This window comes from Zea mays, chromosome 1 (genome assembly GCF_902167145.1).
Source record: "Zea mays cultivar B73 chromosome 1, Zm-B73-REFERENCE-NAM-5.0, whole genome shotgun sequence".
Lineage (NCBI taxonomy): Eukaryota > Viridiplantae > Streptophyta > Magnoliopsida > Poales > Poaceae > Zea > Zea mays.
The window spans coordinates 289,923,715-289,933,481 of record NC_050096.1 but is presented as its reverse complement, the minus strand read 5'-3'; the positions used below and the strand labels follow the sequence as shown (position 1 = coordinate 289,933,481).

Here is a 9,767-nt window from a genome sequence, read left to right as displayed (position 1 = left end):
AGGAAGGCGTGCTCAGCAGGAGGAGGTGCCCCAGCAACAGCACCTGCCGCCCCCGCCCCCGATGTCGATTGAGCAGATGTTTCTGATGCAGACTCAGGCAGTCCAAGCCATCGGTCAGACTCTGGCTGCCATTCAGCAGCAGCAGCAACAACAACAGCAGGCCCCACCTCAGCCTCAGATGCCTCAGATGCCCAGAGACAAGCGTGCTGAATTCATGAGAGGTCATCCACCAACGTTTGCTCATTCTTCTGACCCCATGGATGCTGAAGACTGGCTGCGCACTGTGGAGCGGGAGTTGCATACCGCTCAGTGTGATGACAGGGAGAAAGTCCTGTATGGTCCCCGTTTGTTGAGAGGAGCAGCCCAATCATGGTGGGAGTCTTACCTCGCCACCCATGCCCACCCCGACACCATCACTTGGGAAGAGTTCAGAGCAAGCTTTCGTCAGTACCATGTGTCTGCAGGTCTGATGACAGTGAAGAAGGAGGAGTTCGTGGCCCTCAAGCAGGGGCCATTGTCTGTCAATGAGTACCGGGACAGGTTTCTGCAGTTGTCTCGCTATGCTCCTGAAGATGTCAACACCGACGCCAAGCGGCAGTACCGTTTCCTGAGAGGCTTGGTTGACCCTCTTCAGTATCAGCTGATGAATCACACCTTCCCAACATTCCAGCACCTGATTGACAGAGCAATCATGACAGAAAGGAAGAGTAAGGAGATGGAGGATCGTAAGCGCAAGATCAGTGGACCTCAGCCTGGAAGCAGCAATCGTCCTCGTTTCTCAGGCAATCAACCTCAGCAGTTCAGGCAGAACCAGCGTCCACCTCAGCAACATCAGCAGTTCCAAAGGCAGTATCCTCAGCATCAGTACCAGAACCGTCAGAACAATCAGTCAGGAGGTCAGTTCCAGAGGCAGAATCAGCAGGCACCTCGTCTTCCTGCCCCAGCAAACCAGCAGAACAGTCAGGCAGCACCAGCTCGGGTTGGAAACAGAGCTTGTTTCCACTATGGAGAGTAAGGCCACTGGGTGATGCAATGTCCGAAGAAGGCAGCCCTGCAGCAGTCAGGCCCCAATGCCCCAGCAAAGCAGAATGTGCCTCAGCCTGGAGCAGGCAATCGCTCTCAGCCGCGCTATAACCATGGGAGACTGAACCACTTGGAGGCTGAAGCAGTTCCGGAGACCCCCGGCATGATAGTAGATATGTTCCCAGTCGACTCCCATATTGCAGAAGTGTTATTTGATACTGGAGCAACACATTCTTTCATTACTGCATCATGGGTAGAAGCACATAACCTTCCAATTACTGTCATGTCAACCCCCATTCAAATTGACTCAGCCGGTGGTAGAATTCGAGCCGATAGCATTTGTTTGAATGTATGTGTGGAAATAAGGGGGATAGCGTTTCCCGCCAACCTCATAGTAATGGGTACTCAGGGAATAGATGTCATCCTAGGGATGAATTGGCTAGATAAGTATCAGGCAATTATCAGTTGTGATAAGAGGACAATCAAGTTGGTGTCCCCACTAGGAGAGGAAGTGGTGACCGAGTTAGTCCCGCCTGAGCCGAAGAAAGGAAGTTGTTATCAGATGGCTGTCGGTAGCAGTGAAGCAGACCCAATTGAGAGTATCAAGGTTGTGTCTGAGTTCCCAGATGTGTTTACAAAAGACTTACCGGGTATGCCACCAGAGCGAAAAGTTGAGTTTGCCATAGAGCTTCTTCCTGGAACCGCCCCTATCTTTAAGAGAGCTTACAGAATATCTGGACCAGAGTTGGTTGAGCTTAAGGAGCAGATTGATGAGCTGTCAGAGAAAGGTTACATCCGGCCAAGCACCTCGCCTTGGGCCGCTCCTGTCCTATTTGTGGAGAAGAAAGATGGCACCAAAAGGATGTGTATCGATTATCGAGCTTTGAATGAAGTCACGATCAAGAACAAGTATCCCTTGCCCAGAATAGAAGATCTGTTCGACCAGTTGAGAGCAGCCAGTGTGTTCTCCAAGATTGATCTGAGGTCATGTTATCATCAGCTCAGGATCCGACCTTCGGACGTTCCGAAGACGACATTCATTTCCAAGTAAGGTTTGTATGAGTTCACAGTGATGTCTTTTGGTTTGACCAATGCACCAGCCTTCTTCATGAATCTGATGAACAGTGTATTCATGGATTATCTCGATAAGTTTGTGGTGGTATTCATTGATGACATTCTGATTTATTCTCAAAGCGAAGAAGAGCACGCAGATCATTTGAGGATGGTATTGCAGAGATTGCGAGAGCACCAGTTGTATGCCAAGTTGAGCAAATGTGAATTCTGGATCAATGAAGTCCTGTTCTTGGGTCATATAATCTCTACTACCTATTAAGTATGTAAGAGTAGTCTGCCTCTATCCGTTCTGCCGTTCTGCCATCTAGCTATCTCGATCGTCCAATATGCCGTGGAGCTCCTCCCCCGTCCGATGCGCTCTCTCCAGTCCTCCACCGACGCCCATCCTCCCACGATCCCCACATCGCTCTCCCCCTCGCCCACCAGCCCTTCCCTTCCTCGATGCGCTCTGCAACTTCCACCCTCCTCGCCGCGACGAGCTTGGCCGGCCGAGCTCCGCGCCAACCTCCAGCTTGATCTCCTCGCCATGAGCCTTGCCAACCTCTCTGCGCCGAGCTACGCGTTTCCCCGCGGATCTCCTCGCCATGATCTCCTCGCCATGAGCTCGGTGTCCCCGCCACGATTCCTCTCCTGCCCGCGGATCACGCGCACGACCGAACCCCCCACCGCGATCCCCCTCTCGCCCGCGGCGAATCCCCCACCAACCGGCCTCCCTCCTCGTGCGCATCGCCGCAGCAGTCGCATGCGCGCGAATCTCTCGCCACCACCACCCGCTACGCCCGCTCTCAAGAACCTCCGCCTCCATCGCCCAAGAACTCCTCCTCCCGCCTCGTGGGCTGCCGCAACCCCTCCTGCCTGCAGATCCACTCCGTCGCGAACCTCCCCATGCCTCCACCGCCCCTTCTGTACCTCCTCCTCCTCATCTGGACACACGACCAAGCACCAAGCGAACCAACGCGCGTCGGCTTGAACTCGAAGCAAGCAAGCGACTGGGCTGGACATTTTCTTCAGGTGTTTGGAAAGGCCCTAATGGCGGGGACGCGCTGGGGGCGGTGGCTGGGGCTGGTGACGGCGGTGTGGGTGCAGTGCATCTCCGGCAACAACTACACCTTCTCCAACTACTCGCACGCGCTGAAGACGCTCATGGGCCTCACGCAGCTGCAGCTCAACGGCCTCTCCGTCGCCAAGGACGCCGGCAAGGCGTTCGGCCTCCTCGCGGGGCGGCGTCCGACCACGTCCCCACCTGGATCCTCCTCGCCGTCGGCTCCCTCGAGCCTCGTTCACTGGTATGTGCTTGTTTGTTTTGATGGATACTGGTTGGAGTCCTATCTGCTGCACATGCCAACCAGTATCATTCATATTATGTTGTTTTATTTATGAGCAGGCACTTGGATAATTCACTGCAAACTTAGTGCGCAACTATTTTAGTTTGAGCTCTTCAAATTCAATTGCATTAATACGGTGATTGCATTCATATGACCAAGAAAAACTGGGAAAAAAGAACACGTCTAGCAAGGATTTGCATCTGTATATCCATCCACAGTGTAGCCATAGAAGATTGCTAAATAATTAAGCAAAGATAAGTGTAGCATTGAAGAACCAAAGTCAGATTTAAGAAAATGGGAATTCAAGTCTTTTGTCGTTTGAACAGAAATAAAATAACTCAAATGAAAGCAGTACCTCCAATATATCCTCTACTTCAGTCCAAAGAGATCCCCAGATGCAAGCTCGTATAACAGACAAATGTGTGAATGTGTCTGGCGAACACCTCTGATTAATCATGCGCTGGTACACTTTAAGAGCAACTTTTTGCTTGCTAGCAACCTCACAAGCACCTATCACATGATTGTAAGATACCACTGATAATTTCAGTCCTCTTTTTTCCATCAACCACAGCAGCTGCAAACCATGTTCCCATTGACCAAGCTTTTCACAGGACATCAAAGCAGTGTTGTAGAGATGATCATTTAAGAGTGTCGGATGCTTGCCTTTGATTCCATGGAAAAGCTTTAGGCAATCCCAGCATCGCTCGGACCTGTATAATGCCAACAACAGTGCGATCCATGTATATTGATCAGGCTTAAGGCCTGATTGTTTCAGCAGATGGTACATCCTAAAGGCGAGTTCATCTTGGCCAGCCTTCCCCAGTGAGTTGATGATTGAGTTGAACAAAATTAAACTGGGATTCATGCCAGCCCTCATCATTCTACTAAATGTTGACATTGCAAACTCCCACTTCCCTTCTTAAGTGCAGGATGCAATGATAGCCTTCATTATATCCTCGCTCGGATCAAGTCCCTTCTGGAGCATTTCCTGATATGCAGCAATTGCTAACTCAGACTGTCCACATTGCACGAATATGCTGACTAACAAATCATATGTCAGTAAAGTTCCATTCAAAGAATGTTGCTCTAGCCTTCTCCATAGTCTCTCCACAAGCATCCATTCTTTCGCTCTTCCACAAACATATATCATCGTATTATAAACAATTACGTCAATGATTTTCTTTGGCTCTTCCTCCTCCTCAATCTTATTGAACATTTCCAATGCAGAAACATAACCCTGATTGCTCGCAACAGCCTTGAGTATCATGGAATACGTGTGCTCTGTCGCCATTCCTTTCGCCTTCATGAACTCAAATATCCTCATTGCATCCGCCAGTGGACTTCTACGCACATAGCAAGGCAACAGGGAGTTGCAGGCATGTGCGCTCGGTTGCAGCCCAGATGCGCGCATTGAATCAAACAGCTCAGTGGCACTTCTGACCTTGTTGTTTTGGCTGAGCTTTATCAACCTTCTTGGCAGCGTCTCCTCGTCCCTCTTCTCCAGGAAGTGCAGCCTCGACACCCCATGCTCAGATTTCCTGTCCGGCATTTTGGGGCACAAAACTCAAGTTCTCCTGAACATTTTGGGGCACTATAAGTAGGAATAACTGGAAGAATAGATTGATAAATAGGCAGACGACCATGATCATCAGCAGGTACAACAAGTTCGGGAACATGACGTGTTGACCCTAAGACATACAGGCTTGGATGTACAGAAGGTATAGCAGCATCTGGGCCGAGTAAAAGTTACTAGCTGGATAGACAGGAAGTTCTGAAGGGATTATAATGCTTGGAGTAGGATCAGGAATTGAAGTTTCAAGAGGAATGTTCTCTTTTGATGGGTGCTTGTAAATGATGGTTGATACTCCAAACAGTGCTTTTTTAACAGCTTCAGCACCACCAGTTATCTGTTTACCATAAATAATTAGCAGAACATATATGACAACAGATGAAAGATATTATCGACAATAGCAGAATTTAGAAGGTGGTGGATTGGAATTTTAATCATGATATATTTAAGTGTGAACAACAAACAAAATCATACTTCCATAAATAGAGGACAGGTGAAATATATATGCGTTTGGAAACATATAGCTTAAAACTTGCATTTTTGTCAAAAAAAAAAGAAAATCTGAAGCACTGTGCTAGGAGATTGCAACTTCAGGAACAAACAACTGTTCCTGTACCATGATGATAAAAAATATGCATGATATATGGTACAGTTGTAATACAAAAACATTAGTTGAGAACCAAACAAGTTATTGCAAATATATAATATCCTACAACTCTTTAATAATAATTATCCATTAGTAGGGAAACACCAATTGATTTACCAAACAATGAGATGCCATAGAATTTACCTGAACAAAATTATCAAAACTCATAGCACATGAATGTGTAGGGTCACTTGGATCTTTTGGGCTCACTTTAATGAATGCTCTTGATGTTGACCGAAGATGCTTGATGACAACACCAGATTTTCCTATAACATTTGATGCCTGACTAGCTGGCACAAGAATGTTAGCTTCCTCTGTGCTCTTCTTATCAGAGTCTTTATGATTCTTATGTAATGTCTGCAGTGCATCAACAATTGCATTATGCACCCTAAGTAATGCATCTTGAGCTGCACAAACAGGCTCATTGTCATCACCCTCCGCATCAATGTCTCTATGCTTGACGTAGCAATATACCAAGATAACCCTTTTGTCTGCACCGGGGTACGGGTCAACAACCTTGACTTTGGCACTTGTCTGATGCCTGATAGCATTTATCACATTGCCATGCTTTCCTATGACACTACCAATCAAACTGTCTGGATAATCGTGCAGCTCATGAAAATCCAGGTAAAATATGTAGCTGACTATGGATGGCTTGATGCTATAATTTTAGCCATGTTTGTTTTATGCGTGTGATTCAAGTAGTATCTGATGTGAATTATTTTAATTCACATCAGCTTGGGATTGTCCCACAGCTTGTCTAGGTATAAGCTGAAGTTCAGCCCTGAGAAGGTGAGTCTTGTATCGGTGCCACTGCCAATCTTATTATTCATGTTGTTATATGCTCTATTTCTGGCTTTTATTGTGTCATCATTTGTGCTTGGCATTATGTACCGGTTTCCATATTGTACTCATGCACTTTTATTCTTTGATTGCCTGTTGGTGCATCTATATTATCTTTTGCAGCATTCAAAATACGTAACATCTTATGAGTTTTTGACTATTTAAGATTCTTCTAGATTTTTGCTATTAAAGAATTATTTTGACATGTTAAGTGATTTTTTATTGTTTGTGTTACACAGGTTGATACAATTATCATTCAAGCCATTGGATTATTGGATGATCTTGACAAGGAGCTTAACACTTATGCCATGAGAGTTCGTGAATGGTATGGCTGGCACTTTCCAGAGCTCACCAAAATAGTTATAGATAATATACAGTATGCCAAAGTTGTGAAGATGATGGGCAACAGAGTTAATGCAGTCAACCTTGACTTCTCTGAGGTGATTATTGACATCTAAATATGATATACAATTCATATAAAAGACATTGTTTAGTAAGGTCTATTGTTTTCAGATATTGTCAGATGAAGAGCTAGAAACACAGCTAAAGGAGGCAGCAGTAATATCCATGGGAACAGAAGTTAGTGACCTTGACTTATCGAATATCAGAGAGCTATGTGATCAAGTGCTGGCCCTTTCTGAGTACAGAGCCCAGCTGTATGACTATTTAAGAAGCAGGATGAACACTATTGCACCAAATTTGACAGCACTGGTGGGTGAATTAGTTGGCGCTCGCCTTATTGCACATGGTGGAAGTTTGCTAAATTTGGCCAAGCAGCCTGGTAGCACAATTCAGATACTTGGTGCAGAGAAGGTTTGTTTACTTGTGAATGGATGATTCTGGAAACCATTTTTTCCCAATTTCCACCTCTTCTGAGTGTGTTTGTGTGCCTTGTGTGCAACAACGGTTTAGTATGACATGCTTATGTTGTCTGCTAGAATTATCTAACATCTTGCGAAAGGTGTGAATTTCTTGTTTCGTGTCCTTTTTTAAAAAAAGTTTATTCTCTAATAATGCCATAGTGATGTCAATTGATGTCATGTGTGAGCATTATTTAGTTTGCTGTCTGCTAGAATTTGCTTTCTTCGCTTAGAACTAAAGATTTGATTGGCAGAGTTCATATGGATCCTTTCTCTCTTTTGTTTATTGATGCAGCTTTCTGAAGTTATATGGTGAGAAGTGGCATGAATCCTACTGTCAGTGATCAAGCAATCCTCCTGGATCTCATTGCTAAATCGAGATGTGTCGCTGCTGCCAAGAAGTACTTTTTGGACCTCCCAGAAACTTCCAAGACTTATTTTAGGTATCACGCTCTTCTCAATTCTTACTCCAAAGTTTTGATGATTGAGAAGGCCGAGTCTCTCGTGGAGAAAATGGAGGAGCTCAACTTTCCATTCATATTTTATATGAAGAGAAAGGTGGAGCACGAGAGGAACTAAATACCTAGAGTAAGTGTTGACTGGTATACATTCATGCAATTATAAAGAGAGGGAGTCATGAAAGAATTAGACGTTAACTACAGTGCTATAGTTGTTTATTTGGCAAAGTTTGGCTGAATAGAAAAGGACATCTTCCTATTCAGGAGAAAATAACATGTAATCTATTCAGAGATTGGGTTTCTAGCTGAACAGTTGTACGAAAGTATACATTTGTATGGCTTGACTTCGTATTACACAAGGAGAGACTAGCCACTCTATAAATATAAAAGTGACAACTGATTGCCAACAAACAGTTAAATTTACCAAACAAGTTACTTTTTCGTTTATCTTGTCTTCTAATCTACTATTGTGGCACGATGTATGCTTCAATTAAAGAGTAAATTGTTGACTTCATGCCATGGCATGCCAGGCACAATGTAGTGAATGAGCACTTTTTAATTGTTGTTCCTTGTTGTGAAGTAACCGTGAGTGTTTGTCCCATGAGTTCTGTTTCAATATTCTTTCTTAAGATAATTGCTTACAATTTTTAATTACATTTTGGTATTCTTATCAGCCATATCCTGATTACAAGCTGGTTGTTAGCCATGATGACAATTTTTAATAGTTCTCTTTTTCATAGCAATTTCCCAGTACATACTGTCCTGTCAAACTGACCAAGTTATATGTTCACTGTTCAGTGATTTTGTTGCAAATCTGTACCAGTACTGTGTTATATCTCATGTGTATTTATACGTTATATACTAGGTGAGTGCCCGTGTGTTGCAACGGGCCTCTACATTGTAACCTTCAAATACAAGGATTTTCCACTTGCAACGGGGTCAGAAGTTCCAATGTCTAGGAACAATTCAGAAGAGGTAGAAATCAAAAAGCGAATCGAGTCCTTCGGAAGGGCAACAAATTATTGGTTAGGTTGCTTCGTGCTTGTGAAATTAATCGAAATGCAAAGGACATTGACTTGAGAGATGAGACAATAGGAAAGGAGGGAGGCGAGGCAGAGTGTCGAGCGGCCTCATGAGATTGCAACTGTGATCATGATTCGGTTGTCCGCAGTTTTCCACGGTTGCAACTGTGATCATGGTTCTAGGTGCCCATCATTTTCCACATGTAGTAGTCGGTTGCCTAATTGCCTGACAATTTTTTTCTTCTTTTTTTTTGCAGGTAGTAGTAGCAGAGACGAGACGTCCTTTGAAGCCACCCCCTGGTTGGAATCAGACTGCGAAGATGATTTCTACAGCGTCAACGAAGGTAAACTGAATCCACAACAACAAAAAAAGCCAGTTTCACTTTCATCTCAAGGTTCTTGACCGGCGGCGGCGGCGTCGTTGATATCCTCCTGCACGTCCAGATCTGACGCCTGCGGGATCGTTCGCATCCCGAACCAGCGGCCGGAACACTCCGCCACCTAGACCCCGCGATCTACCGACGCTGGCGGTGATCCTGAAGGCCGAACCCCTGAAGCCGCCGCCGCCGCAAAGGAGGCTGGGCGACCTCCTGCGAGAGGCGCAAGACGACGACAATGACAATGACACCGCCGTCGACGGCCTCTCCAGAGACGACTCCTTGCGCATGGGCGCGGAGGCCAACCGGTGCTGCGTGCCGCGGCTCGCGTGGGCCATTAGCTGCAACGGGAGGACACAACGCAAGTGAAGTGCTAATCCGTGCCTTGTTCAACAGACAGGAAAAGATTTGCCGCCCAAATGTGTATGTACATAGACCAAATGACTGCACCAGAACAGTAAAAAGAAAAACCTTCATATTCTGTATGCAATGTACTATTACGTAGATTCAAGGATTTGATGCCTGCTTCCTGCCGGACAGATGCTACAGGGAAACTCGCCCGGATGTCC

The 9,767-nt window shown here is 45.6% G+C and overlaps 3 protein-coding genes and 1 pseudogene across 3 annotated transcripts; 2 read left to right on the top strand and 2 right to left on the bottom strand.

Annotated features, from left to right (window-relative positions):
- Positions 1-3,568: 3,568 nt before the first annotated feature.
- Positions 3,569-4,971, bottom strand: LOC103645655 (pentatricopeptide repeat-containing protein At3g29290-like; annotated as a pseudogene).
- Positions 4,972-4,987: 16 nt separating this feature from the next.
- LOC103645654 (KH domain-containing protein At4g18375-like) lies at positions 4,988-6,315 on the bottom strand. Its single transcript, XM_020544393.2, has 3 exons — positions 6,301-6,315; positions 5,783-6,250; positions 4,988-5,329 (listed from the first exon to the last, which is right to left on the bottom strand). Exons 1-3 carry the CDS (start codon positions 6,313-6,315, stop codon positions 5,111-5,113), a joined length of 702 nt encoding a protein of 233 aa, XP_020399982.1. The 3' UTR covers positions 4,988-5,110.
- A 62-nt stretch (positions 6,316-6,377) lies between these two features.
- On the top strand, positions 6,378-7,318 carry LOC103644093 (probable nucleolar protein 5-1). Its single transcript, XM_008667289.2, has 3 exons — positions 6,378-6,430; positions 6,721-6,921; positions 6,995-7,318. The coding sequence occupies exons 2-3, from the start codon at positions 6,790-6,792 to the stop codon at positions 7,316-7,318; spliced, it is 456 nt and encodes a 151-aa protein (XP_008665511.1). The 5' UTR covers positions 6,378-6,430; positions 6,721-6,789.
- A 999-nt stretch (positions 7,319-8,317) lies between these two features.
- On the top strand, positions 8,318-9,567 carry LOC103645653 (uncharacterized). The gene is made up of 5 exons (XM_008668669.2): positions 8,318-8,336; positions 8,665-8,774; positions 8,971-9,004; positions 9,079-9,165; positions 9,266-9,567. Exons 1-5 carry the CDS (start codon positions 8,318-8,320, stop codon positions 9,565-9,567), a joined length of 552 nt encoding a protein of 183 aa, XP_008666891.1.
- The last annotated feature ends 200 nt before the right edge of the window (positions 9,568-9,767 follow it).

Bases quoted from the DNA above. Each gene is read 5' to 3' on its own strand.
- LOC103645654 (XM_020544393.2), bottom strand. The intron at 5,330-5,782 runs GTAAATTCTATG...TATGGTAAACAG, and splicing joins GTTTTGATAATTTTGTTCAG to ATAACTGGTGGTGCTGAAGC.
- LOC103644093 (XM_008667289.2), top strand. From the start codon at position 6,790: ATGAGAGTTCGTGAATGGTATGGCTGGCACTTTCCAGAGCTCACCAAA. The intron at 6,922-6,994 runs GTGATTATTGAC...TATTGTTTTCAG, and splicing joins TCAACCTTGACTTCTCTGAG to ATATTGTCAGATGAAGAGCT.
- LOC103645653 (XM_008668669.2), top strand. The intron at 8,775-8,970 runs GTAGAAATCAAA...GGTTGTCCGCAG, and splicing joins CTAGGAACAATTCAGAAGAG to TTTTCCACGGTTGCAACTGT. The intron at 9,005-9,078 runs GTGCCCATCATT...TTTTTTTTGCAG, and splicing joins AACTGTGATCATGGTTCTAG to GTAGTAGTAGCAGAGACGAG.